Below are 27,999 nucleotides of genomic sequence, written 5' to 3'. Positions count from 1 at the left end.
AAACTTTAATGTGATATAGAATGAAAGAAAATTCCAACTTTACACATAATAAACAGATTTTCATTAATAACAGTAACAATAAAAGCAGTAAACGAATAATATTCAGCAAAGTAAATTTAAAATTTAAATAAGCAGATGTTGATATATCAAATTTGACATTAGATATAAACAATATTGTTGTCATCTTTACCCCAAGTGTTAGGCAAATTTTTACATATTGAACAATAAAGTACATATTTACAAGACTTCTCACATCAAAATCATATATTGAGCAAAATGTATAGTATTCCAGTAACAAGTCCCAAAATGACATAGGTTTTCTTCGCATTACAGTGCTCAAATTATTCAAATCAGAAGGCCCAACTTTAATTCAATTTCTAGCCATATATTATAGAGGGCTATGAACAAATGCATATTGCAGGTGTTTGTGCAATATAGCCAAAAGACAATCAAAAGTGAGGCAAAGAAGACACTTGGTTTTGTGAGGCCTGTGAAAGGTACTGGCACAGAGATCAATATCCTGACACTGAATCTACCTATAGGAGAGCAGTGACAGGCTATAAACAAGCCATCACTTTAGCTAAACAGGCTGATTATAGTTCTAGACTAGCTAACGCCAAATCTAGATCAAGGGAACTCTTTTAAATCTTGAGGAATTAGAAGGGAGAAAGGTTATAAACGCTGAGCATATCAAAAAAGTGACCTCTTTAGATGAACTCATGGTGTAAATGAATAGGCATCATCTGGCTATTAGAAAGTGATAACAATGTCTGCAGGCAACATCTCTCCCCACTGAAACAGATTCCATTACTTGTCATTCTTATTAATACTGGTTTGCCTAAGTTCTCCTTTAAAGATGTCTTTGAAAGTGAGGTATTTAAGGTTGTGAAGAGCATGAAATCAAAATCCTGTAAAGGGGATATCTGTCCTGCCAATGTTATTAGGGACTTTCCAGACATACTCACTCCCTGGATCACAAAAATCGTGAATGCCTATTTTTCTTCCTCTGGTGTACCTGTTAGCTTGAAAGAAGCATGGATAAGACCCCTGCTGATAAAGGAACCTTTGGATCATGATGTGGGCAACAATTACAGTTATATAACAAATGTTACTTTCCTTTTAAAGATGCTGGATAGGATAGCCTTTCTTCAGTTGCAGGAGTATATCGAATCAAGTAACTTACTCGGTTGTGGTCAGTTGGCCTTCCATGCTATACATGGTACCGAGATGGCTCTGCTTGATCTCAAGGTTACCCTCTCGGGAATTGTTGAGAATGGCCATACTGCTCTTCTAACGCTACTTGATCTCTTGGCAGCCTTTGATTTGTTTGATCACTCCTTACTAGTCAGTAGGCTTGTTGAGATTGCGTATTATTCAAGTAGCGCTGCAGCATGGATTGAATCATTTCTTGATCAGCGGTTTTCTGGCATCTCATTGTGCGATTTCAAAGCTTGCCCAGTTCCTCTGCCATGCAGGGTCCCACAGGGCTCTTGTCTCTCGCTGACACTGTATATTATCTATACTCGTCCACTTTTTGATTTCTTGGATAGTCTGGGCCCCAGATATTCAAACTATGCGGATGACACCCAGATAATCCTTGAACTCTCGGGTGGTTTGACCGGGATTTAGAGGGCATCAATCAGATGTACATGTCTATTTAATCATGGATGGCGTTTAATTCATTGGCCCCGAATGACAAGACAGAACTGATAATTGTGGGATCCGCCCTATATTAAAGCTGGAGCCTTGCTACAATCAGTTCAATATTGCAGACTCTACCATCTTAGTGGCACCCTTCTTTAAACTTTAGAAGTGCACTTGGATTCCCAGATTTTGTTGAAGAAACACACTTCCCATCTGCGTTCTTCTTGTGCAGATGTCATCAAAGTACTCTGACAGATTCAATCTTTTTTATCGGGGAAAAATAGATCTCTTTTGGCCTGTGCCCTTATTAATTCCAAACTGGAGTATTTATAACAGCTTGTTGGATGGGACCTCTTTTGCTAATCTCCAAAAATTTCAGACCATCCAAAATGGGGAATTAAGTCTTAGTAGAAAGGAGCATGTTACTGCGGCCAGACTATAGCCCATCATTGGCTGCCAATCAAGCAGAGAATTGCGCACCACATTATCACATTGACAATGAAATGCCTGACTGGTAATGCCCCTCATTATCTTTCTGACCGACTAAAGCTTGCGCTGAGTAAAAGACTGCTCCGCTCTAATGATGAAAACAAGCTCTCCCAACCACAGATTAAATTGCAGAAATGAGGGCACAAGCTTTGAGGCTTGGGCTCCCGTGGCCTGGAATGATCTTCCACCATATCTACGTGCTATTCCTTGCCTGAAATAGTTCAAGATAGCTGTCAAAACTTACCTGTTCAATAAGAAGGACTAATAGTTGCTGGTATGGCTTCTGGCTTTCTTCCTGATTGGTAGTTATATTTATGTGTGGTTGTTGTTCTATGTGTGCACTGAGGCCCACGGGCATGTGGCATGTCATAAGCGTTGAATAATAATAATAATAAACAAAGAAGAACTCATCCTAAAAATCCAGGACCATAATCACAAAACTGGTCCCATACTTTCAGCTCTATTGGCAGCATAAGAGACAATACCATAAGATCCTCTTTGAAAGACAGGACCTCACAAGTTCAACTTGGACAATTCCTGCCCAAACCCACAGCCACTATGGAGTACCACCAAGCACACTAGTTCTCTAGTGCCTATTTCCAGTAGCGTCATGTAATCATAATTACACTGAGCTTTTAGCTATACAGAGATGCCATCCAACTTTTTTTCTGGATAATGAAAAACACAGAGAGCGGTATACTATTGCAAGTAGTTGCTCCACAATGCAAACATGTCTGTTATCCAATAGGTCATTTAGCACAGTGGGTGTCCGGTCAAAGGGTCGACTACAAAGGGTTGAATGGTCAAAGGATCTACACCAAAGGACCGAAAACAAAAGTATCTAATTTTTTTTAAAATTATATTTTTTTGGGGGGTTTTCGTTTATGGAAAAAAAGTGTTTTTTCCCACAAAAACAGGGGTTGGGGGGGCCCTCCCAAAAAACAAAAATGCAAAAAAAATAAAAAAAATTCGATCCTTTGGTTGTCGATCCTTTGGTGTCGACCCTTTGACCATTCGATCCCTTGGTTGTCGATCCTTTGACCTACAACCAGCACAGTGAATACATAACTCACTGCCTGATCCTCACCCCCTCTTCTTATCCTTGCTTTCCCTACCAGCCAGTGACATGATGCCTTTTGTGACTATGCACTCTAGAAATGCTTACACATAGCCAATATCTGTGCAATGACCGCACCGCCAATATTCTCAACACCTTCAACAACCTCATAGTTTCCCACCAACCCTGGGTGCTTCTCACTGAAGAGATCCCTCAGTAGAATTTGTCTTCTTGACTGGGCTCAATGTCATGGCCTTTATGACCAACGCGTTACATCAATGGTTGAAATCAGTTCATCTGCAGAGCATAGTAGACCTGTTTTGTAGAAACCATAGAAAAGGCCACAGACAACACATCTGCCCTTTGTGGGATGTAGTGCAGCCTGCTCAGCCCCTTTACTGTCAGCCACCAAATCAACCTTTCAGAAGACTTAGTTAATGAACTTCAGGACTTCTTCTCCAAGATCTGAGATCTCAAAAACGAAATTCGCCATTTTATTCTTCTGTATTTCCCTACTACTTACCCCTCAAAAGGTTTCTAGACCCTCCAATTTTGGATCTCTTGCTATTGAGGAAGTAATGAACATGGCAAAAACAATGGGTCGGGCACCGTGTCTAAACTTTATTTCTCAGTTCTTCTAGTGGACCCCATTGGCCTGATTTTAAATGCATAATTAAGTCTTCCTAGGACGTTTTTTTAATCACGTGGTTAGTTTCTTCTCCCGGGTAGTTTTGAGACATTACGGAGTCTGGGGTCTGGTACTCCCACTGTTCTACCTCTGTGCTTTAAGACATTATTAGGATCACTGTAGGGGCTGATTGGATCAACATTACATTTGTGATACAGTCATAATGTAATGAGAAATTATATTTCTGGAGGTACTTTGGGCCCTTGCATGAAAAATATTTGTGAGTGAAGCAGAGGGGTTTAAATATGTTTCTTATTTTCAGAGGTAACCAGTGAAGTGCTCAGAGGTCCTGTTGTGTATGATCCTAATTCTACAGATTCGAGCAAAGTTTAGCAGCCTGGTTCCGAGTCCTCTTTAGCCTAAGAGTTTTTGGGGGAAATCAGGTGTAGATTATTTTGCATAAATCCAGCTGAGTTATTACCAGGACTCTGGCCTGCTCCAGTTAGTGTTCAGTTTGATGGAGTACGAGGAATTTCGGGGAAATACACAACTGTAAATTAAGGCCCATTACCACAACATTGGTCTGAGGACCAAGTGTGAGAGTTTCACTGAAAATAACACCCACATTTTTCACTTGTTGTTTTGTAGCAATGGATCATCTAAAGTATATAGGTAAATTGAGTGGTGGTGATTTTGACTACGTCTATCCCAGAAGGAGGATATGAGACGCCACCTCCAGGCATCATGTCATTGCATTCTTAGACTCCAGAACGTTCAGTCATGAGATGATTTGTAACCTCTGCATACATTTGCAGAAAAGCCTGGTAATGTTCAAGGATCTGTGGCAGGGGTTTCATGTAAGTGTGGAATGAGAGGGACTAGCGAGATTCTGCATCCGTTTGGTACTCGCCAAGTTACCTTGCACGATGACGTTACAGCTGGGCTGATCCTGACCAGTTGGCTTTGTTTGTTGCGGGAGTTCTACATCCAATCTAGGGTTGTCACCATAACCTCTGCCCATTCTCTGAGCCTTTTGAGAAAGAACTTATATTCAACTCTATTGTATGCAGCCAAAAGGTCCAAGAGTACTAGCGCCACTTGCTGATTGTCAACTAAGGTGCCGAGGAGTTCTACGATATCTAGCCGAGCAGTCTCCGCACACTTGCCCAGTCTGAATCTTGATTGATGGTCATCCAAAAGAAGGTGTGGTTCCATGTAATCTTGTAATTGCCTTGTTACTCCCCTTAATATTCTTTACTCAAAATATATACATTTCCACCTATGAACATAGAAAAATCTTCATGAAAAATCTTATTTCAATGATAATATTAATAGCCTATTTCGGATGACGTAGAAGTCCATCAAAGTACATAAAACCAGAATATTCATGGAAAATGCCCTTTCATTTATAAAATAAATTTCCTATTGATAAGTAAATGTATAAAGTGGCATTAAAAAATGAATTGATGAATTCAAAATTCTGCTGGACCTGTTAATTAATCTTCGTTCTGCAAGGGCTCGGACAGGTAAATGGCAAAAGCATAACACATAAAAGAATCTGAAAGTGATAACATAGTTCACATGGCTAATACACAGTGTCTAACATTGTGTTTTCTGAACAATTAGAATTTTCAAACTTTTGCTTGACCCACTATTAAATGCGCAACAAAAGCACAACAAAGTGCACTGGAAACTCTAGGGTACGATTAGCCAAGAAACAGGGGACAGCCTTACCCACTGACCTTGAACACCTGGCAGTAAACAAGTGTAAAGGTCTCAGACACGAAAACCATAAAGAAGTTCTATGTGTCATAAATGATTGACTAACAGCAGATCATTTGCAATAGCAGAGCAAATGGAAGAAAACTTTGGACTGTGCTTTTCTTCATATCAGCATCTTCCTTATTGCCCTTGGCATAGCTGAAAGAGCTTCCCTTAATACATTCTTTATGGTGTGTGGCAAGGAATTCATGCGAAAGAAGTTATCTGTCATAGCCCATTAAACTCAGGATTGTAAATATGTATTTCAGCCAAGAAAACGTTTTTGCTACTGAAAGCTTCCTTTAAAATCAACTTCTTTACGCCAGCTCTCACATTCTGCCAGCGTGCCACTGCCACCCACAATAGCAAGGGTTGCATCGCTAGTGCTTTTGCAGGATACATAGACTATAGGTACCTATAGCTGTTTGAACATAAAGTACTTGTCTCAAGAAGGAATTGTGCACCTTTTGCAAAATAGAAGTGTCAGAATCACTCCATCTACCGGCACCGTATCTCGCTATGGCTAGAGAATTTGGAAGTATACTAATTGACCTTTTCACAATTGACCTCGGGAGAATTGAACTCGGGAGAATTGACCTAATTTAAAAGCTCAATTCGGACATATATGCGGGGGGAAGCCCCCTGCAACCTCCACCCAATCCAAAACCCCCCGCAACCCACCACCCAATCCCCTTATATTATTTATAATCCAAAACCAACCCAATACATATATAAAATAACTAAAATAATATAAAGGTCAATTGCGCAGAAGGTCAATTAGGACCACTATAATTAAGTCAATTAGGACAAAAGGTCAATTGTAAAAGGTCAATTTGGTTAATACCAGAGAATTCCACACGTAGATCTGTAATATATGGTCAGTTGGCTTACGGCCCAACCTGTGTGCGAGGTGAAGACTACGTCCATCAGTCTGAAGAATGTCCTCAAAAGGGCTGTGGAAATAGTGTTATTTGGGAATGGTAAAGCACATAGTCGAAGGCTTCCGAGGATTTCGCTTCCTCGCCCCTTATCATAGTGGGCCCAAAGGCTTTTGGCTTGATGCAATATGCATTGTGTTTCATTTTAAAATAAAATAAATGTGTACGATTTTACTGGTAGACCAGCTTCGCAGAGTGTTCCCCAATCGCAAAATGCTGGTAAATACCCAAGGCAAGACCGGAGGTCCACCGATCTAATGGGGTCTTAAATGGATCCATTGGCGCATCATCCGGCCCGAACTCTTAACCTTCGCCTGTATTCCCAGAGCACACAGGCACCTCTTTTACAGTAGTTAAGAGAGTGTCACTGATTTGTTCTTTGATTGTCACTCGCGCCTGATCCCTCACAGAACCCACACTGCAAATCCATCAGGGGAGATGAGAGCCAAAGCCACCCTGCTCCCAACAAGCAGAATCACCATCCCAAGCAACCTCCAGGGAGGGGTTCAGCTTTTCCTGGCAAAGAGGAGAGCCTAATTATGAACAGAGTCTGTGAGTGAGTGGAATGGTCTTCTCGGGCCACATTGCCTGCCTTAACCACCATTAACACAAGTGTTTGTTTTGTACAGAACACTAATGCTGGGCTTCTGTCGGTTTCTAAGTGTTCACAGCTTTGGCAAATAATGAAATTCAGCCATTGATATGATATGATATGGCATTTATAACGCGCCTATACACAAGTGTTTCAAGGTGCACTGAGGCAAGGCAGAGGAAACAGAGGGAAGACTGAGACAACGATCTTACTAGGCCAGGTGACATTGACACATAGAATGATTTGCAGAGGAGCTCACACAGTTATGGCCAAGTGGCAAAACGAGGATTACAACTCATGTACTTCAGCTACTCAGGCCCCCAAACTTTAGCAATACCCCCAACTGTTTCATATGACAACTTTGTTTATATTCGGGTGGGGGTACTCCCCTGGTTTCATTATTCTTCCTTCAAGAGCAACTCTATTGACCTTTTAATTGTTACAGCTGATTGGCTTTATCAGACATATTCTGTCTGAATAAGCTGCCCTAATGTAGGGACAACTGGTTTGGAAAGGAGAGGGGGCACTTTATTTCTCTTAGAACCTTACCTACCATACTAGATAAATATGGCCATTGCCTTTCACAAATCATATTCATTTGCCACATAAGGCCTCTTTGTGGAATGTTGAGGGGCCCATCTCCTTGATATGTTGGTCCTGCCATAATGTGGCTTGAAAGTCTGTCTGTTCTGTTACTGCACACGACAGTCACTCACTTGTTCTGTGCTTTTCATTGACACTTCTCCATCCAGTCACTTATGAACGCACTCTCCTGTTGATGCACACATTAATTCTCAGATCCTCTAATACAGGCCAATTGCAAACTTCACAACAAAAAAGCAGCATGGACTTGGAAAAGCTTTTCCGACTTTAAGTATAAAAAAATGGAACGAACTTCCTACCTCAATGAAGCTCGAGTCCAATTACATTTCCTTCCGCAAAAAATTGAAAACACTACTTTTCAATTAAACTTGCAAAATAGGCTAAATCTCCTGAGGAAATCGGTCATCTCTCTTGTGTCCTGTTTTCACTATCTGTTGTCCTGTCTTTCTGTCAGCGCTCCGATGCCTGTGGGCTTACAGCGCTTTATAAACAAATAAATAAATAAATAAATGCACCTGTTCATCAAAGTACTCATTGTGCAGTATTTGAAGTGACACCACTACTAGTGACCTGTACCCAAAGATGCATTACATTTTCATACAGTAGTAGTTGGGTACTTGATGATGCCATGCTGGACGGTACAGAAAACAAAATAATAGTATGGGACTCCATCACCATCACAGGCTCCCGATGGAAAATGTTAGAAGTAATGTACCAACCAGCAGAGGCTAACCGCTCGTGTTTCAATAGGCACAAGAGGACCCCTCCCTTCAGGTTGAATTCACTTGGAGCTGGGACGGTTCTTTATGGGGCAGACACAACATTATGCCTATGAATGTAAAATGCAATGACTATAAATGCCAAAACTATTGGCTTGGCAAAGCCTTATTTGCCTTTGTGGGGTGTTCAAAAATCGTAACTCCCAACATCTACAAAGGCAGATCTATTGACTTGGCCACTGCTTGTTAATTATGCTGTATTCGAGAGTAAGAGGTTCTGTGTTAAGGCCCCTTCATCGTGAACTGGGTTTCGCCCAGTATGGGCCTGCCTTGGTCTATTTACTATGGGCTGAATCTCCACTTGTGGAAAGGTCTCTGCTAACCTATCTGCAATCAGCACTTTATATAAGAAAGCGTTTGCTTATGATAAATGAGGATGTGTATTATGTTTAAACATTGTATTCTGGTTATTGTACTGATATGCATTTTTGTATGCTATCTGAGGATTTGTATTATGTTTAAACATTGTATTCTGGTTATTGTACTGGTATGCATTTTTCTATGTTTTTATGGAATGTTTTTACGTCTCCAAAATAAACGTGATTATGATGTTAATTCTGCACGATTTCCTCTGCCTGGATGAACAGCTGTGGTAGGAAACTTTACCTCCACCGGAAGAAAATCTGCAGGAAATATCCAAACCTTTCAAAATCTGCCAGTGATTTCTATAATCTGTGCAGAATATTGAAAATCCATGCTCATTGGGAGATCTGCATTTTCCTGACAAAAATCTGTCCTGCACGTTTGGACTGTTCCTACTCGTGTCCATTCGTCATAGGTGCGCCCCCCAGAAATTGCACGAGGTGTAATTGCTTCAATGGTCTGAAGGAAACGCAACATCACTGCATCGGATCGTGTTGACATCAGTCTGGCTTCACTCTTGTGGGAAATGCACAAAAGGTGAAGGTTCTCATGAGAAACTAGATATTCAACAAATGAGGCCAGGCCATGTTTTGATTGTCTTTTAGCCATTGAAAAAATAATTTCTTCTGAATGAAAATACACAATCTGACGTGATGTAGGTATTAAAAAGTTTGTTGACCTGTTCTTGTTTTTGTTGCAGTTACAATGAGTTTTATTTCCTTACACATCCGTCTATTTTCATTGAGAGCCATTACCCCGAAGATCCGGATTGGCAGTTACTGAGCCCGCCTCTGTCATTAAAACAGTTTGAGAACAACATGCGCCATCACAATGCATTTTACAGCATGGGACTCCTGACCTCATCTCCTGATACACCAGTCATCAAAACAGGTAAATAATGGTTTTAAAAGCAATTAGACAATGCCTAATGTCCTAAAGGCCCCATATGTGTTTGTAGTCTACAGCAACCATTCATTGTATCAAGGCCAAGACAAGTTCTCAGTTATTCAAGACCCAGTTGTTGAAGACTCAGCAGATCTACTTTAAATAGAGGAGTATACCAGTGTAAAAGACATTTGTTTTCCATGGCCCCTTGTAGAATGCTCCAAGCCTAGACAAACCCTACAAATACTGACCACTGAATTTTCAAGTGTCACCAATCCAAAAGTTCAGTGACACATGACTTTTTTGCGGTCACATGTGGGGGGACAAAACAATCACACCTACACCCACCCCAAAGCACCCAATCCCATTGGACTCCATGGCATTTGTGACAAAGTCAATTTTCTTATTTTGGAGACAACTATTGGTTCGACGAAAGAGGTCTGGTAAATCCTCAAGTTAGTTGAGGATGGCCCCATGGTGATTTGTGGAGGATACCTCACTTAGTCCTGCCAATACGTAGGAGACAGTCACATGCTGAATAGATGTGTTACTGGTCCTTTAAGGGCATTGTTAGAAAAGCCGTGATGCTCCCCCACCCCCATCCCAGGCTCAAAGAGATAAAAACCGTGACAGCATTCAAAACGATCCTTACAACCGTAACACATTAGAAACCCTTACCACAGGTACCGCTGCACATGTATCTCTGCTCTCACTAGTGGACACCCATGCACATATTTGCAGAAAGAGGAAACTCAAATTGGCAGACTGGCTTTCTAAAGCCACGCTGCAGCTGGCACTTAGAACAGGCTATCAGACATACGCTAGACTTGCGCTGAGAGGTTTCTTTCCCACCAACCAATCACCTTTCAGCATCTATGAGGATACACACGTGCCAAAGGGCCGAACACCAGCCTAGCCCAAGGGGAGCACTCGAAAAGGTCTGTCTCAGGAAGTGGAGTGGTGGGGATTTGGAGAAGGTTATGGTCTGAGGTAGGGAGGAAGCAGGAATAGAGATTAGGAGAGAAAAAGAGAGAGACAGAGAGAGACAGACTGGAATGAGCAGAGGAGATGGCAGAGGATAAACATGAGATGACAGATGAGAAAGATCAGGAAGTGGTAAGAGCTGACTGAATAACATCTGTGTTTCCCTGATGCCCATTTTCATTGAAGCCCGATTCCATAAACCCAATTTGGGCACTCTGCGGAATCATCATTTTATCTGCACGTCCCATGTCCTGTCCTCCTCCAATGCGGAGGGGCACCCCCGGAATCCACACACACACACACACACACACACACACACACACACACACACACACACACACACACACACACACACACACACACACACACACACACACACACACACACACACACACACACACACACACACACACACACACACACACACACACACACACACACACACACACACACACACACACACACACACACACACACACACACACACACACACACACACACACACACACACACACACACACACACACACACACACACACACACACACACACACACACACACACACACACACACACACACACACACACACACACACACACACACACACACACACACACACACACACACACACTCTCTCTGTCTCTGTCTCTGTCTCTGTCTCTGTCTCTGTCTCTGTCTCTGTCTCTGTCTCTGTCTCTGTCTCTGTCTCTGTCTCTGTCTCTGTCTCTCTCTGTCTCTTCCCCCCCCCCCCTCCTTGCTGCTTACTGGTCCCCTCCTCCCGTATACCTATGTTCCAGACTGGTCAAAGTTCTGCAAATGCGGCCTTACAGGGACATTTTTAGGATTAATGTGTTCAGAATAACTGAAGAGGTGTATCAGTAGGTTGCAGAATGGTGATACCAAGAGAGGGCACAGAAACAATACCAGGAGCCAACAGGAGAAGAGATATCAGGAGGTGACCAGAGAAGGTGGCCCAGAATAGACACCAGAATGTCACTGCAGGGAGATATCCAGAGGGGGCTGAAGGAAATCTCAGGAGGTGTCAGAGAGAGAGATATCAATAGATTGATTGGCGTATACCTGCAAATGGCCGAAGAGAGATCAGACAGTGGTTGGAGGGAGATTAAAGAGGGTGCGCAAAGAGCATATATAAATATGGTTGTGGGAGACAAGAAGAGGCGATAAGAGGGCAATATCAGCATGAGGTTAGAGTGAGACAGCAGGAGATGGTTGGAGAGATACCCCTAAAAGTGATAGGAAGTGGACAAAAGGATGTGGCAGGATGGAAACATCAAGAAGAGGCTAAGAAACTGGACGAAACAGTTAGAAAGGTTGAGACTAGCTGGAGCCAGGAGAAAATGGAGGACATGCATTGCACAAAGCAAGGGGGTACAAGCGATGTGCCCATCTGAAGGGGCTGAATCCAATGTGAGAAGAGGACTGAGCATTTGGTAAGGTGCCAGAGGGCCAGGACCTGGAAAGGAGTAAATGGGCAGTAAAGAGTATGAAAGTCGAACCTTACAGAAGGGAGGTGAGCACACCCTCTTAAGCTCCTCGATGGAAACTGGGGCCGGTAAGCCCAATTGGCCCCATCTACCATTGGAGAAAAAGATCCAGCTGTTTCTACTAATTCTGGTAGAAAAGCAACAACCATGTGTACAACAGCTACAGGAGGGTTCAAGGTGGTCCCATCTCACCAGCAACTGGACACCAATCGGGGTACTTGTATTTGAAGAGTGAACCCTAGAGAGTAAGAGTGTCATGGTGCAGGCTTCAAAATATTGTGAATCTTTGTTTCGAAAGAGAGCCCTGCAACTGGTCAAGCTGTTAAAAAAGACTGTCCTGACTTCTTTTGGTATGAGTTCTCAATATAGGGAGAAATTCGTTTTTCTGTGTGCTCTGGTGGGTATAGAAGACAAGGGGTCACCGAAGAAGAGCTTTAGAAAAGGGAATTTAGACTGGAGGTCTGTCCCAGAATTGTTTTAATTTCTGGGCCACTTTTAAGAAAGATGGGGAATAAAGCTCATTTCAACTTGATCTTGTCTGTTGCTCGCTGTCTGATATGACATATCCCTCCTCCACAAGCTGACTGCACCCCAAGAATTGTTTAACATTTTATTTATTGAATATTTATAAGGCTCTCTATACAGCAAAAAGTGGCCTGTATCCAGCACAGGAACCCTAGAAATAGAAAATACGGGTCTAACATGCCCAAATGCCTTTGGAGTAACTTTAAGCCACCAGTATGGCAGTGGGGCAAATTATAATGCTCAGCTGGGGATGGCAGGTGCCGCCCCTGCTTCTAGGGTCCTACCCTTTGAACTGTAGGTACGCTTCAAACCTTTCTGAAAGAATCCTGTGTACAGTTTGCAGTTTCCCAAACCACCCATTCGGGCAGTTCGAGTTATCCCTCAACTAAAAAGCCTAGCACTTTTCTGCTCTTCCCCGAGGCTCTAGTAGGCCACCTCCTAATGGTCGATGATTTTTATATTTCCTGTCTCAAGGTGGTGATTTCCTGATGGAGCTGGTCCATTCATTAACTGGCACCTAATCTATAACATAGTGGCATGTCTCGGGAGGATAGCTCAGGGGCAACGTGCTCGCCTTGGAAGCAAGACAACACGGAGCACCACAGGTTTGATCCCCGGGTCCGCACTTAGAAACCTCTGGGTATTAAGCGTGTTATAAATAACCTATCATATCATATCATTCCTTCCATATTTTACCATGGGGTTTTCCATTTGTTTTTATCATGGAGTGTTTCATTATGTTTTCGATATGAGTCTCAGACTGAAATCAATTATGTGCAGTTTATATTTCATTTTATTGTATGATTCCGCCTGAATAGAATTTTGCACTGGACAGCTAATGTGTTGTGTTGCTAATTTTACACTGGAGCTTCCAGCTTTGATTAACTTTCAGCGAGATCTTCCTGTCTACTCTGTCCATTACAGGTGCCTAAAAAGTCACCAATATTATAATGTCTGTATCTACTATGTTATGTTATGTTATCCATTTCGTACAAAGTACAGCACAACATTCGCACAGGAGCATCTTACCGCTAAGCAGGCTTCAGGACAGCAAATACCAGCCAACCAAGAACACCTTTTCCAAATAATCAGGGTTTTCAAGGAGCGAAGAAACACCAAGTGGTCTACAGTTGCAATACCAATGGAAGGGCGTTCCAGAGCTTTGCAGCAGCAACTGAAAAAGCCTGTCCACCGATCCATGCATATCACAATCTAGGGACTAAGATAAGAAATCTTTCCCGAGAACGAAGGAGACGACATTGGATATAGGGACAAAACTTGGGTTGCAGATATTCAGCTCCAAACCCATGAAATGCCCTGAGAACCAAGCACATGGAGAAATGGCCGCGTTTAGCCACAGGAAGCCAATGAAGAGTCGACTGAACTAGAGAGATATGATCTCTAAAGGGAGTCCCAGTGACCAGCCTGGCTGATGGGTTCTGAAGAATCCGCAGTCGCTTGATCAAGAAAGCAGGCTGGGCCAGGTACAAGCAATTGCAATAGTCAATTCAGCTCAACACTAAGGCCGCGACCACAGGGCCACGAAGGCGCTAAGGAAGAAAACAGAGAATTTTCCTACGAATCTTCAAATGAAAATGACCAGACTGGTAAACTGTACCAATCTGTTCTTCCATGGAGAGTGAAGCTGATAGTTTGACACCCAGAATTGTCACCATAGAAACAGGAACAGGCCAAAACAAAGAAGTCCAAAGGGAAGAGAAAGACGAGGAACTCACTACCATGACCTCAGTTTTTTCCCCATTGTGTTTGAGCCAGATGTCGCTCATCTCCCGCCCCCGTGACCCTCAGACAGTCTTTTAACTGACATGTATAGGCATGATGAGCCAGATTTATTCGCACTATAATCTGTGTATCATCTGTGTACGAGTAACAGCGGAGGCTGTGAAAATGGATGAGCGCAACCAGGGGCTGTGTGTAAATGTTAAACAAGGTAGGGGAAAGAGCAGAACCTTGTGGGACACCACAAGTCAAAAGCAAAGGTGCAGAACAAAAACGCGGAAGAGATAAGGATTGCACACAATTGAAAAGAAAGGAGCAAAACCATGACCAAACCATACCAGAAATCCCAGCCCCCGAAAGACGGGTGAGCAGGGTTGGATGGTCGATGGTATCGAAGTCTGCTGACAGGTCTGATTAAATCAGTTCCCCCACTCCACTCTCACCAGAAAGACACGCCAGGTCGTCCAACACAGAGAAGCACACTTTCACTGCCATGACCTAGGAGGAAGCCTGACTGAAACATGTCAAAAAGTCAGGAGCCTTCCCAAAACTTACTAAGCAACAGAGATATTAGGGACTTCAAATGTTTCATCAGGAAAGGGAGTAAGGATATGAAATTAAAGTTTGCTGGGATCAGAGGATCCAGAGAATGCTTCTTGAGTATTGGAATAACCAGGGCGTGTTTAAGCGCCACCGGGACCTCACCCAGAGAGCAAGATTCATTGATAGCTGATGCAATATTAGAAGCAATAGAAGGCATCATCTCTTTGAAAATGTTCAGAGAGATGCCATCAACAGGCGATGCTGATTTTCTTTTATCTGTAGCACGAAGAATATCCGTAGGAGAAAAGGAAGGAAAATACGCCCAAGAAAGAGTGATATCAGCAAAAGGCAAATCCGCAGTAGTCTCATTTGTCCTTAAGCCAGACTGTGCAATATCTTCACGAATATTCACAATATTTTGCAGACAATAAATTGCCCAAGGAGTCGCAAAACCCCTGAGAAGGAGTAGTAGAGTCCTGGGAAGAAGGACTAGAGCACAGGGAGCGCACAATATTAAACAATTCTTTATGCTGATTGAGCTCTTTCCCAATCCTACTGGTAAAGGAATTGAGGTTAGCATCACTAATGACCTTATAGTAAGTCATAGTGATAGCGCAAAGTAGTACCCTGTCATTAAGAGCACAGGACGAGCACCATTTTCGTTCAGCTTATCAGCGCTTCAAGTGCAGCAATTTCAGATCCTCGTTAAACCAGGGCTCCGACAGGTGGCCACAGATTCTTAATAGTTTTTAATGGAGCTAGAAGATCTGCTGTGGAAAAGATCTGCAATGGTGATGAAAGGTCTAAGGAAGGGGAGGCAGCACTCAAGTTGTTAATGTGAGAAGAAATGGAAGCCAATTCGACCGAGCATCAAATGCGTTGGAGTATACTATGAGTCTGAGATGTAGACAGAAAATCGTTAAATTCAAGCCATTATTATGGTAATGCCACTACCCAGATTGAGGTTACTACAACAGTATATTCAGGGAAGATTACATAACAAGTCTGAATCCATCTAAAGAATGTCTTCTTAGTTACATTTCTTGCTTGAGTGGTATAGAGTCCCCCGACATTACTGGATTCGGGTGCTACTGACAAACCACCACATTTGGTGGTGTTGGTTATCTATTCCTTCATATTTTATGGGCCTGTACATTTAGTCGGACTCCTTTTCACTACTGCTTTCTGCTCTTTGGATGTCTTCATTTTCCTTTCACAAAGACATATACTGCAATTGGACTCCACCCAAAATGTGAGCATAAAGTATATTGCTTATGGCAGACCAGTTACCCAATGATCACTACGGATTGACAAGTCATGTGTTCAGTGCTGGTCACCATTCTATCTTTTCAGTGTAAGGGCTTAATTACTGCCATCAAAACCATTAGGCTTGGGCTTTAGGACAGATGAGAGGAAGATGGGGTTTTGAGAACATTGGGAGACTTGGTATATGTACCTATAATGTATTTAGAATAAAAAGGCAAACGAGAAGGTAGTGGTGTACAAATTATGCTTGTGGCTGAGTTAAAATTATACATTTTAAAATTAACAGAATTGTGGAAATTATTATTTTTATTCCCTCATAGGCCTGTGTCAAAATTGTGGGGGACAGCATGTATTTATTGAGCATTTGTTAGGCTCCTAAACAACATAATGGTGTTTCCAGGCTCCACAAGGCAAAGTGGGGAGGGAACAAGGGGAGAAAATAACATTGGTCCTACTAGGCTTTGTGACATTCGGACGTGCAAGTCCAGTGAAGAGAAGTGCAGAAGTTAGGGTTGGTGGGGAAGGAGCAGGGAATGGACAAGTGCTGGTGGGGCACGGAAGGCAAGTGCCAAGGGCAACCAAGGGAGGAGGCCTCAGGCTAAGTGCTATAGTGGACGAATCCCACGGTTGGGATGCATAGCCGCCAGGCAGGGGGCCCGCATGCACAGTGCTGAGAGGGGGATGTTGCTGATGTCGACTGAATACAGGGCTTGGTATCCTGTGAGATTCTGGAGGACCAGGCCACCGGTATCAGCGACAGTGGCGTGATTAGCAAGGAAGGGAAAGAGGTAGAGAAAAGCAGAGTTTTGAGAAGTTTCCGGAACTTAAGGAGGTCTGTCTCAAGCCTAAGGAGGGCAGGGAGGCTGTTCCAAAGGGAGGCACCAGCGCAGAGAGAGACCTGCCCCACTCTCTGCTTCGAGAAGCGTTTTACAGGCAGAGAGTTGGAGTTAGAGGAGCAGAGGGCTCTAGCGGGGGAGTGTTTAGGGAGAGAAAGTTGAAGATCGCGTGGTTCCAGGTGCCAGAAAGCCTTGTGGATGATGCAGAGGGTCTTGAATTTGATTCTTCCGGCCACTGGAAGCCAGTGGAGAGATACATTTCCTGGGCTTGAAGCCAAGGATACATTTTGCAGCCCTATTCTGGTTTAGCTGAAGGGGGCGTAGGGAGGAAAGAGGGAGAATGAGGAAGAGGCTGTTGCAGTCGTCCAGCCTAGGGAGGACTAGAGCTCTGGAAACATGGAGCTTCTAGGGGATGGTAAGGAAAGGGAGGCTGCCTCTAAGAAGGTAAAGCTGAAAGTGGGCTTTCCTGGCATGGTCCAAGATGTGAGGGGTGAATGAGAAAGCTGAGTCGAAGATGACCCCAAGGTTTTTGGCCTCACAGGATGGTGAGTGTAGAGGGCCCAAGGAGGACGGCCAGAGGGTAGGAGGAATCAGGGCACAGGCGTCCCAATGAGAAAGATATCAGTTTTACTGGCATTAAGACAGAGATTGTTAGTCGCACACCATGCCTGGATGGTGGTCAGATGAGAGAGTAGGAAGAGGAGGTAGTAGAGGGAAGTTTGAAGGCAAGTTGTGTGTTTTCAGCATAACACTGGAAATGAGGAGAGAAGGAGGAGATCAGGTGAGCAAGAGGGGTGAGATAGATATTGAAGGCTATAGGATAGAGCCCAAGGGGACGCAGCAGGTAGAGAGTGTGGTGGTGGAGGAGAAAGGGCCCAGTTGCAACTGGGAGGGGCAGTTAGTGAGGAAAGAGGTTAGCCATTCCAGTGATGGGTGCATGATGCTGAGGGTAACGCAGTCGTTTTATGAGGATAGTATGGTTGACCATGTCGAAGGCAGAGGATAGATCAAGGAGAATGAGAACAGCAGGAGAGTTAGGGCCAAGATTTGCGAACATGTCTTCACAGGTGTTCAGGAGAGCAGTTTCCGTGCTTCTGGGTGCCGGAATCCATATTGATGGTCATGGAGGCAATCAACAAGTTCAGTGTGGAGGATCAGTTGGGGGAGGACCAGTTTCTCCAAGAGTTTATCCAGGAAGGGGGTAGTGGAGATAGGGCAATAGTTAGCCGGGAAGGATGGATCAGCAGATGGCTTTTTTAAGAGAGGGGGCACAAGAGAGTGCTTGAGGGATAGAGGGAAAGAGCCAGTGACAAACAAGTGGTTACAGAAGTCAGCAAGGACAAGAGGGGAGATGCTCTCCTTAATAGTTCATGAAGAGCAGGGCAGCAACTGTTTGGAGGAGACCTTCATAGAGCAGACAACTTTAGAGACCACATCCAGTGCTATGGGCAGGAGGGAGGAGAGTGTTGGGGTGGAAGGAGGGGAGCAGGAGCTGGTGTGGAGATGGGGATGGAGGAAAGTGACGATAGCATGTCCTGAGTTTTAGATCTGAAATGGGAGGCCAAAGCGGTGCAGATAGGCTGGTAAGGAAGCAGAGGGGTAGACACTGCAGTTGGATTGGTGAGTTCTTTGCAGATTTTGAAAAGTTATGCCATGTTATTAGTGGCTCCAGAGATGCAGGCGTGGGTGTGGGCCCTCGTCTTGGAGCGGATAGAAAAACGATATTGCCTTTGGAGCAGGCGATAGGCCAGTTTGTCAGAGGATGAACCTGAGGTCTACCACTTCCATTCAGCAACTCTGCACTTACCATTCGGAGATGCTAGATCAGAGTCATATCAGCCGTCTCACTTGGAGGCAGGTTTGAGGCGGATCATCATGACGGGCCAAGGATGTCGAGGGTGTTAGAGATGGAGAGGTGCAGATTACCATGGACAGAGTCCGCGGGAGACTCAGAAGCAGGCGTGGGAGGGCGGATGAAGGTGGAAACAAAAGCAGCGACTGACACTAGCTCATCGTTCGAATGCCGGCAAAGGAGGCTGGCAGTACTGGGGGTGGCTCAGTTAGAGGGCCAAAGGGTCCCAAGTGGGAGGAGAGGAGAGAGTGGTCAGACCAGGAGTGGGGGGTGGTGACCGGATTAGAGATAGGGATGTCTCCAGAGATGAGGGCATCCAGAGTGTGTCCGGCTGAGTGGGTTGGACCGGAAGGAAGAATAGTGCGAGAGAGGGAGTCACAGAGGACACAGAACTGTGAAGAGGCTGATTCAAGGGAGTCGAGGTGGTTATTGAAGTCACCAAGAAGGCGGCGTGTGGAAGAAGAGGTTGAGATGGTGGAGGCAATGTCGGCCCATTTAGAAAGGAAGAGAGAAATAGGGCCAGGAGGCCTATAGATGTAGCAAGGTTGAGAGCGAGAGTAGGTGAGACCCAGAGCTTACAGGCGAAGCAATCAAAAGAGGAGAAGGATTGAGTAGGTATGACAGAAGCAGGGACCTACTCAGGGAAAATCAGGGCCACACCTCCTCCGGGCTGTTGGGTCTGGGTTTGGAGAGGATTGTGTAGTCCTCAGGAAGGAGAATGTCAAGAGCAGTTACGCGAGGACATCAAGGTCAAAGTCTTCAAGAAGGAGACAGATGTCAGAGGAGTGTTTGACAGCAGAATGAACATTCAGAGTAGCTAAGTGAAGCTGATTACCACCTTTTGAAAGTTTTCCGAGGTGGGGTACAGGGTCATGGTACTCCTGTCGGTGGTGGTGGAGAGGTTTGAGGAGAGGAGGAAGGAGGGGTAGCGGGAGAAGGGAGGAAGTTAATGTGAGAGGGCAGGTCCCAGTCAAGAAGGAGAAGTCGTTTGAGAAGCTTGGGACATGATAGTGCCATTGTGGTAATGGTAGACATTAATGATGCACCTAGAGGATTAGAAGTATGCCAAGAGTACTTCCCATCTAGTGGCACCGTTAACGGGAGAAGAGGAGAAAGAGGAGAGAGTGGAGACCAAGTGAGGAGTCCATAGGTCTAGGGAAGGGACAGAAAAGAGGATGTTGGTAATAGTCTGCTTGGAAGTAGCATTGACATAGGTGTCAGCAATAGGTAGGCCTTGATTAGAGTCCAGGAGAGCTGTTTAAAGCTTTTATCTTTCAGTCTTTGTGAGAGGGATGGGATAGGTGATAGAGTATCAGCTCAAGTAGCTAGGGGAGATAGAGAGAGCCATGTAATGGGGTGGAGGAAAGAGGGATAGAGACAGACAGAGGGGCTGCACAGTGCACAAATAAACTCACCAGGTGGCCTAGCAGCCAAGCAGTCCCAGAAGAAGGAGGTGCTTAAAACGAGATATGGACAGGGTAGCAGAGCTGTTTAAGCAACCCAAACTGGGTGAGTGCTAACATGCAGCAGAAAACATACACTGCACAGGTTCAAAGGCACACCTAGATTCAACTTTACAGCAAAGCACTACAATGCAGCAGAAAACACACACTCCACAGGTTCAAAGGCACACCTAGATTCAACTTTACAGAGCAAAGCACTACAATGCAGCAGAAAACACACACTGCACAGGTTCAAAGACACACCTAGATTCAACTTAACAGCAAAGCACTAAAATGCAGCAGTAAAAACACACTGTGCAGTGTGAGAATCATGAGGCATTTTTCTCCCAGGCTATTCCAGGGGATCCTTTGTTCAGGTGGCAAGGGGATGGCCATCACTCTTGTATCCCAACCCTGGGGGCGGACGAGCAAGGGAGGATTACCTTGGCAGGGGTTCCTTGAGGACAATGGGAGACATGCCCTTGGGCGAGACATGGTATTCCTCTCGTTCCGATACAGCCCTACCCAACATCTCCTCAGTTGTCCTGGGATAATGTCAGTAGAGTCCCACCAAATTCCAGTACCTTACTGTAAGAAAAAGGAGAAAACGACCAGGGGAATTAAAACCATCTATAAAAACACAAGAACCCAATAGAAAATCAATTCACTGACCACAATACATTTACCCCCTTCACCCTGACAAAAAAAATCTTCATGGGTTTTCCCTGATCTCCGGAAAAACCTACAACTACCACAATCCCTACTTCCATTCTAGAACTCCAACTACCTGGACGAAGAGGAGGCAGATGGGATTCACGAGGATTACAAATAGGAATTCGTGGCCAATGGATTCCTATGGGCAGTCTCCATGTTGGCCCGATAAGGAGGTCAGGAAGAGTCTGTCAGGGAGGGGCAACTACTCACACCTGACTCCAATAAACTCTAGCTGGGAGTATAAAAGCAACAGACAGAAACAGCATTTTGAGCGAGCAGGGAATGCTGAAGGAACCGTGAAGACCAGAAGGAGAAGTAGGCAGCTGGGAAAACCTTGAGAACCCAGAAGAGGGATGGACTGCCAAGACACTGAAGCCTGTGAGTACAGAGGGTGCTACAGTGTGGCAGGGAAACCGTGCCCCAGGTAAGCAAAACTCCAGCTACACTTTTCTGCTAGTGTTTAAATCAATACTTGCTCCCTGGGTGAGTTCGAGAAACCCAGGTAATTGAGGGGCAGGTGAGTTCCAGAAACCCAGGGAATTGAGGGGCAGGTGCTGGGACTCTGACCACATGTGAATCCCCTTTGAAAACCCGCTAACAACTCATCACTGAGGGTAAAAGAGGAGACCCTGTGACTCGAGGAAAGCTAAGGCGGGATAACCTGTTGCGTCAAGAACTTTGTGTAAATCCCAAAAGTGCCTGTAACTGGCGAAGTGGGAACAAAACCTGATTGTGCATTCTGAGACTTGTAGTCCAAAAGAACAAAGCTGTAAGACATAGTGGTCCAGCACCGAGTTTGTGCACAATCAAAGGTTGCTGTAAGTTATCCAGCTGAGAAGTGGCCGAAGGGAAAGTTAAGGAGTGGTAAAGAATTGTAAATCAAAGTGATCCTGGGACGGGTCAAGCAAACTCCTGCACACAGTCAGAAGTCTTCAATTCTGGTGTCAAAAGGGATCTGAGCCCAGACGAGGGGGATCCATGGTCCGAGCCCAGATGAGGGAGACCAAGTTGTGAATTGTGAACATTGTAGAAAAGGGTCCTGAGCCCGGACGAGAGGGACCCGTGGTCTGAGCCCAAAGGAGGGAGACCAATCGTGAACTTATGAATGTGAGAATCTTGACAAAGGAAAGGAATGTTTTGTTTGCTACATCAGACCCTCTGCAATTTGAGACTTTGAATGGAAAAGAGACTTTGGCACAGAAGGTCCTGATACTGAAATATTGAACTATATAAGTAACAAAAGGAACTACAAGTACCAGCAGTCACTGGGAAAGAAGGTAATACTGTGTTTTGACAAGTAAAGTGAATTTCTGTTTCAAGGCAGAGGAAGCTTGAATTCTGACAAAGGAAGTCTGTGTTTAAAAAGTAAAGTGCACTTCTGTTTAAAGACCGAGGGAGTCTGTGTTTTGACAAGAGACATTTCTTTTGACAATCCTTTTTGTTTCTTAAATACTTTGCCAGAGTAGTGTGAGACCAGCTGAACCATTGAATTGTGTCCTCATGCCAAATAAACCAGAGTGTGCACGGAGCTCAAATGTGCTGCCTTGTCCCGTGCTGTAAGCATGGGGAAGAGAGGCCAACTGCTCAACTGTCCCGACATATTATTTCTTGAACACTTTCCCTTTTTTGCATAAACTACTGTCCCACACCATTTTGTATTTAGAAGTAAGGATTGGCAATAGGTTTTATTTTGACAGACTTGAGTAGGACTGCGTTATTGATTGTTGTAGCTTGCTCCCATCCTTAGATTTAGGTTTAGATACAGTAAAGCACAAAAATGCAGCAGAAAACATACACTGGGCAAGTTCAAAGGCACAGGTAGATTCAACTTTACAGCAAAGCACTAAAATGCAGCAGAAAACACACACTGCACAGGTTCAAAGGCACACCTAGATTCAATGTTACAGCAAAGCACTAAAATGCAGCAAAAAACATACACTGCACAGGTTCAAAGGCATACCTAGATACAACTTTACAGCAAAGCACAGAAAATACAGCAGAAAACACACACAGCGCAGGTTCAAAGGCACACCTAGATTCAACTTTACAGCAAAGCACTAAAATGAAGCGGAAAACATCTAACTCCTTTGCAGGAATACTCGATCAGCGACTGTGAAAGTTCCCTGCACAGTCAGTGAAGGGTAAAGTAGCCATCGGGGTTGGGTGTCGTGGGCCACTACGCAATGCTGTGCTCGGGAGTGATGATGGGAGGATACCCTGGCTTAGCCCACCATACTGCAGTTGTATGGCAGAGATGTGTCACATGAAGCAGATATACTGACCTGTTAAGGGCCTTGTGTGATACAGATATCTGGTAATAATGCCACCTCCCCTGCATATATTGAACCCCAAGTAACCCCCGTTCCCAAATTGGTGAGCCCTTTACAAGTTCTGGGCAGATTAGTAGAAATATCTGTCATGGTGGTCAGAAATACCAGACACAGTTCATTGAAACTCAAATGTGAATATGTGAGGCCACGCGTGCAGTATCCCTCTACTCTGTTTCTAGTTTACAAGCGACTAAGACTGGGTGAGATCACAGAGCACATAGCTTGTTGCGCTAGCTCCTTTCCACGCATGTGCGAACTGGAGGGCAAAGATGGATTTCTCTGCAGTCTTATTGGAAGGAGGTACTGGGCCGAGAGTGTGGTGGTGATGCCACCGTCCACACAATGGTAACCAATCATATTTCCACATTCAAAGTGCCCCACTTGACAAAGATAAGCAATGTCATTGGAAGCAGAGCCAAGCACCTACAAAAGGCCCAAGGGTTATCTGAGGGTAGTTGGTGTTGAAATAGTGTGGCAGTGCAGTGCAGGAAGTTTGAGCAAAGAAAACAAAGGAAAGATAGTGCAGCTGGAGACGAGAGAAGGAGGCTGGAGAGAGAAGGTGAAGCTTAGAAGAACGAAATGATGTTAGGAAGAGGACAAAGGAGAGGGGTAGGTAAGCTGGGGAGAAAAGGAGGTTAGAAAGGAGGGGTGAATGGAGATGAGGACATATGAAAGGAGTTGATAACTCTGCTGTAGGTGGGGAGGAAGAAATTGAAGACTTAGCAGGAGAAGGAGGAGCGCAATGGGAAATAGGGGAGAAAGAACAGCATGCAGATTTGAACCAGTAGCAGAAAAGGCAAGGAGTGGAAAAAGTTAGAGAAATCCTCTATGTGGTGAGATGGGGCGCCATTGCCCAAGAGGTGTTTTATTAGAACAAGGAGACACAGACACTTTTCCTGCCTCGAATCCGCGTTGTACATTTGAGTGCCATCTGCATAGGGTTGAAATTGGAGAAATGTAAGTTGTGGCAGTGAGCATGGTTCTTCTAATGTTCCAAATTATTTATGTATGGCCTGTGGTGAAGAGTTTTCATATTTTCATTGCGGGGGGATGTTGGGGACCTAGAAGGTTCTGGATGCTTATGCAAATCACGTGATGCTGAGACTGTGGGTGGCATGGGAAGGATCATCAGGCTACCCCCCATCATGTCATGTGCTGGAAACAAGGGCGTGTCAAATTGCTGTCTTTGAAGCTCCTGTCCCTAAGGAAATTGACGAATGTCAGTGCCTAATGGTCAGTGGATCCTACACACTTGGCTCCCTTCCTGCAGATACAGAAGTCCTTTATAAAACTACAGGCGTAAAGAGTGCGACCTGAAGATGGTGCTCAATCCACCCCCCTCTCACATACCTAGGGCTGCACGCTCTAGGACTGGTCAGACTAAGCGATCTACTCAGATGGCAGCCACAGTGTGACAAATAGGTCTTCTCCAGAAAAGGGTGTACCCCAAGTCCCACATTAGAACTGTAACCATCCCCAGAGGCGGAGCCTACCAAACAATTCCCATGGGAGCAGCATAGGGGAGACACACCGGAGTTCCCTTAAGCCAAGGAGGGGCTGGAAGTTGGTGTCAAACTCCAATGAAAGAAAGGCCCCTTGGCAGAAGGCTTTGGTGGTCCGGGGCAGGACCTGTCAGTGACTGGCATTACCTCCTTGTGAATGTATCTTCTGGGAGTTTGAGATAAGCTGTATCTCCTCCTGTCTCCACTTTGTTGCACAATTGTGGAATATATATATATTGTTATACAAATGGTGATTGGAAAGAGGAACCACAAGGGAAGAAAGCCTCTTTAGGTTCCACAGGGGACGGCTGGCCCGGCAAGGTAAATGCGCAGCAGAATGAAGGCTCCACAGCAGGTGGATGGCCAGGAGAGTTAAGAATGCAGAAGAATAATCAAGATATCGGGAAGGCAACAATCTGAGTACTGAGGTCTTCCGGTGAGGCAGGCTTAGCAGCAGAGAAAGACATTTCTGTTTGCCTGCATAGAGACTGCACAAAGAGCCTGTGCGAAAGATCAGTGCACAAGCAGGAAGAGCGGCAGGTAGTCTAGCCGAGGAGAATGCACGAAGATCAAAGACAGGGTTCTCATAGACCCTGAGCACAGCGTGCAGAGTGGAAGGAAGGAGGCAGAATAACAGGATAGTAATATTATTATTATTATTATTATTATTAACAGTAAACCGAGCGGAATCAGTGGGGAATAGTGAAATATTAAAGTGGAGCAGAACAGGGAATTAAAGGAGACTGGAGCGTCACAGAATCATCAACCTGAGTAGCTCTGATGCGTCAGGCTTCTGCCAACTGAGATAATTTTTTGAGAGCTCTTTCTCCGAACACTGGAGTCCATGCCGCATCGTGAGAACGCTTCCCCAGGTGGAAGCAGCTGATGCACGCGCCGGGGAGACTGGCTGCAGCGCAGGGACTACCAAACCTCATCACCAGTTGTTACGGACTCGGGTACTGCCAAGGATGGGAGAGAACCACACAGTCCACACACAACACAAGCACTACACACTAGTCACATTAGTGGGTGACTAACTGCAGAGCGGGAAACCTCTCGGCTCTTTCATTGTAGGTTTACACGTGATCACAGCTGTCCCCGTGGGCAATGTGCTGTGATCCGTTGGACCACAACCATGTGACTACACGCAGCCTGGTGGTGGCGTGTCTAGGTCGCAACACACAGTACCTGGTTGTCCATGAGTTTGCTGCAGAATAAGGTGACATGTTTGGTATAGCTTAACCTCTGGTCATGGGGAGCGTAATTTTCTTGTAGCACGGTTCTGTGCAAAGAATGAAATTGTACATTTGGTTTGTTGAGGTAATTCATTATAGAGCAAAATGAAGTACACCTGTTTTCAGTGGCTACGTGAGATGCAATCTACCCAGGCCTGGACTGGCCCACTGAGACACTGGGAGTTTCCCCGGTAGGCCAAGGGACATATGGCCTCTTTTCTTGGGGGGAGGAAGGATACATACATTCGGTGGCATTATGATTCTTCCATGCCATACCGGCTCTTGCCTGCGCATTGTGGGGGGCACAAGACCGTACATGCCCAAGTGTGCTTGGCAGGCGCCCTCAGGATCTGACAGAGCTGCATGAAGGTCCTCTTGTGAAAGGAAGGAGCCCGGAACTAAATGTGAGCCCCAGGACACAAGCGTCAGCACAATGAGCTGGTTGAAGGAGCCAAACTGGCAGCTCCATGTGTCCCTGCTCATGCTGCTCTCCGTGCGCACCAAGGGTAAGACCATAAAGTGCGCTGTTTGCCCCGAGCCTGCAACAAGGTTTCTGCACTACAATGAAATGGTCAACCGGCCACAGTCTCTGCCGGACTGCTTTATTATACATGTGATAAGTCTGCAAATACTGGCTTCCTTTGTCTCATCTAATGGCGCAACATTAATGGCGCAACATAGCAAACTTTTAAATTGGGAGCTTGCAGGATGTTCAAGCAATGGCCAGCCGTAGTGTGTAAAGCTTGGTGCAAGTCGATATAATGCTTTGCATGGAACATTTGGGTTCATAATTTATGCTTTTGGACCCGTTCTTTCCAAATGTGGGAGGGCATTCCAGTAATAAGCATATGTTTGACTAAAATGAAAGAGCCCTGAATGCATTTTTGGGAGGTCAACACTCAATCTGCCAGAAAGCCCAAGACGTTTTCTGTGGTGGGTCAGTTTCTGCATTGCACTTTACTCCCCCCACCCCTTTGTGCAGACCTGAATTCGTTTGGAATATACACATCCCTCTGCTCACATATCGGGTTCATACATTGCAGGAGTGGAGGGGGTTTGCGCAGTGTTGCTGATAATCGCAGTACATCTGGCGCAATAGTTTTATTTGTTACAAACTAATCAAATGCAAATGGAATTTAAGAGCAATTCTTAAATTATAGAAGCGGGCACGCACTCTGCTGTTGGGGAACAGCACACGTCACGCACACCACGGGGTGATTTAAGGGGACAAAATGTATACCAAAGATCAACAGCAATATGTGGGCTAAGAAACTGTCTATGAACAATGCAATTGTTATGTTGGTGATGGGGACAGTAGCACCTGGGTGGAAGCGCAGCGCCTCTGATGGTTGCCGGATGTTCACCCGGTCTTGTTGAGAGGCAGGGCGAACACTGCCTAGCCTGTGCGGGCCCTAGCCACTATTATGGCTACAGGGGCCCACGGCACCATGGCCTGCTGGCCTGTTCTCACACAGTGTGGGCCTGCAGGCCTGAAATGAGACACAGACTGAAGTCATTCCATCTTGGAGTCTGCAGCTAGTCTGCAACACGTGCCTGGAGGGGCTCCTTTTATTAGCTTGGTCCATGACACAGTCATGGCCCATGTTAAAAGGGGAATACACATATGAGGGACACATTTAATTAAAGGGTCAACACACTTGGGAGGGTCACACATCACACCTACGGTTTTGCGATTGGGACGAAGCAGATTTCATTTCGTACACTAAGAACTCACTTTCTTGAGGAGGTTGTTTTATGCAGGTCCCTGTAAAAGAAACCCTGAAGC

The 27,999-nt window shown here is 45.0% G+C and overlaps 1 protein-coding gene across 2 annotated transcripts in view; it reads left to right on the top strand.

The window, feature by feature from the left end:
* The window catches only part of LOC138491514 (kyphoscoliosis peptidase-like), a 336,578-nt gene that overhangs the window by 284,230 nt on the left and 24,349 nt on the right, over positions 1–27,999 (top strand). For both annotated transcript variants that reach the window (XM_069618052.1, XM_069618051.1), the window contains one exon: positions 9,555–9,745. In XM_069618052.1, the coding sequence (XP_069474153.1) occupies positions 9,555–9,745 (191 nt within the window). The remainder of the gene's footprint in view (positions 1–9,554; positions 9,746–27,999) is intronic.

The sequence above is a fragment of the Ambystoma mexicanum genome, chromosome 10 (genome assembly GCF_040938575.1).
Source record: "Ambystoma mexicanum isolate Mex_15411 chromosome 10, UKY_AmexF1_1, whole genome shotgun sequence".
Classification (NCBI taxonomy): domain Eukaryota; kingdom Metazoa; phylum Chordata; class Amphibia; order Caudata; family Ambystomatidae; genus Ambystoma; species Ambystoma mexicanum.
The sequence above is the reverse complement of the archived record's forward strand: the minus strand, read 5'-3'. Positions and strand labels throughout refer to the sequence as shown.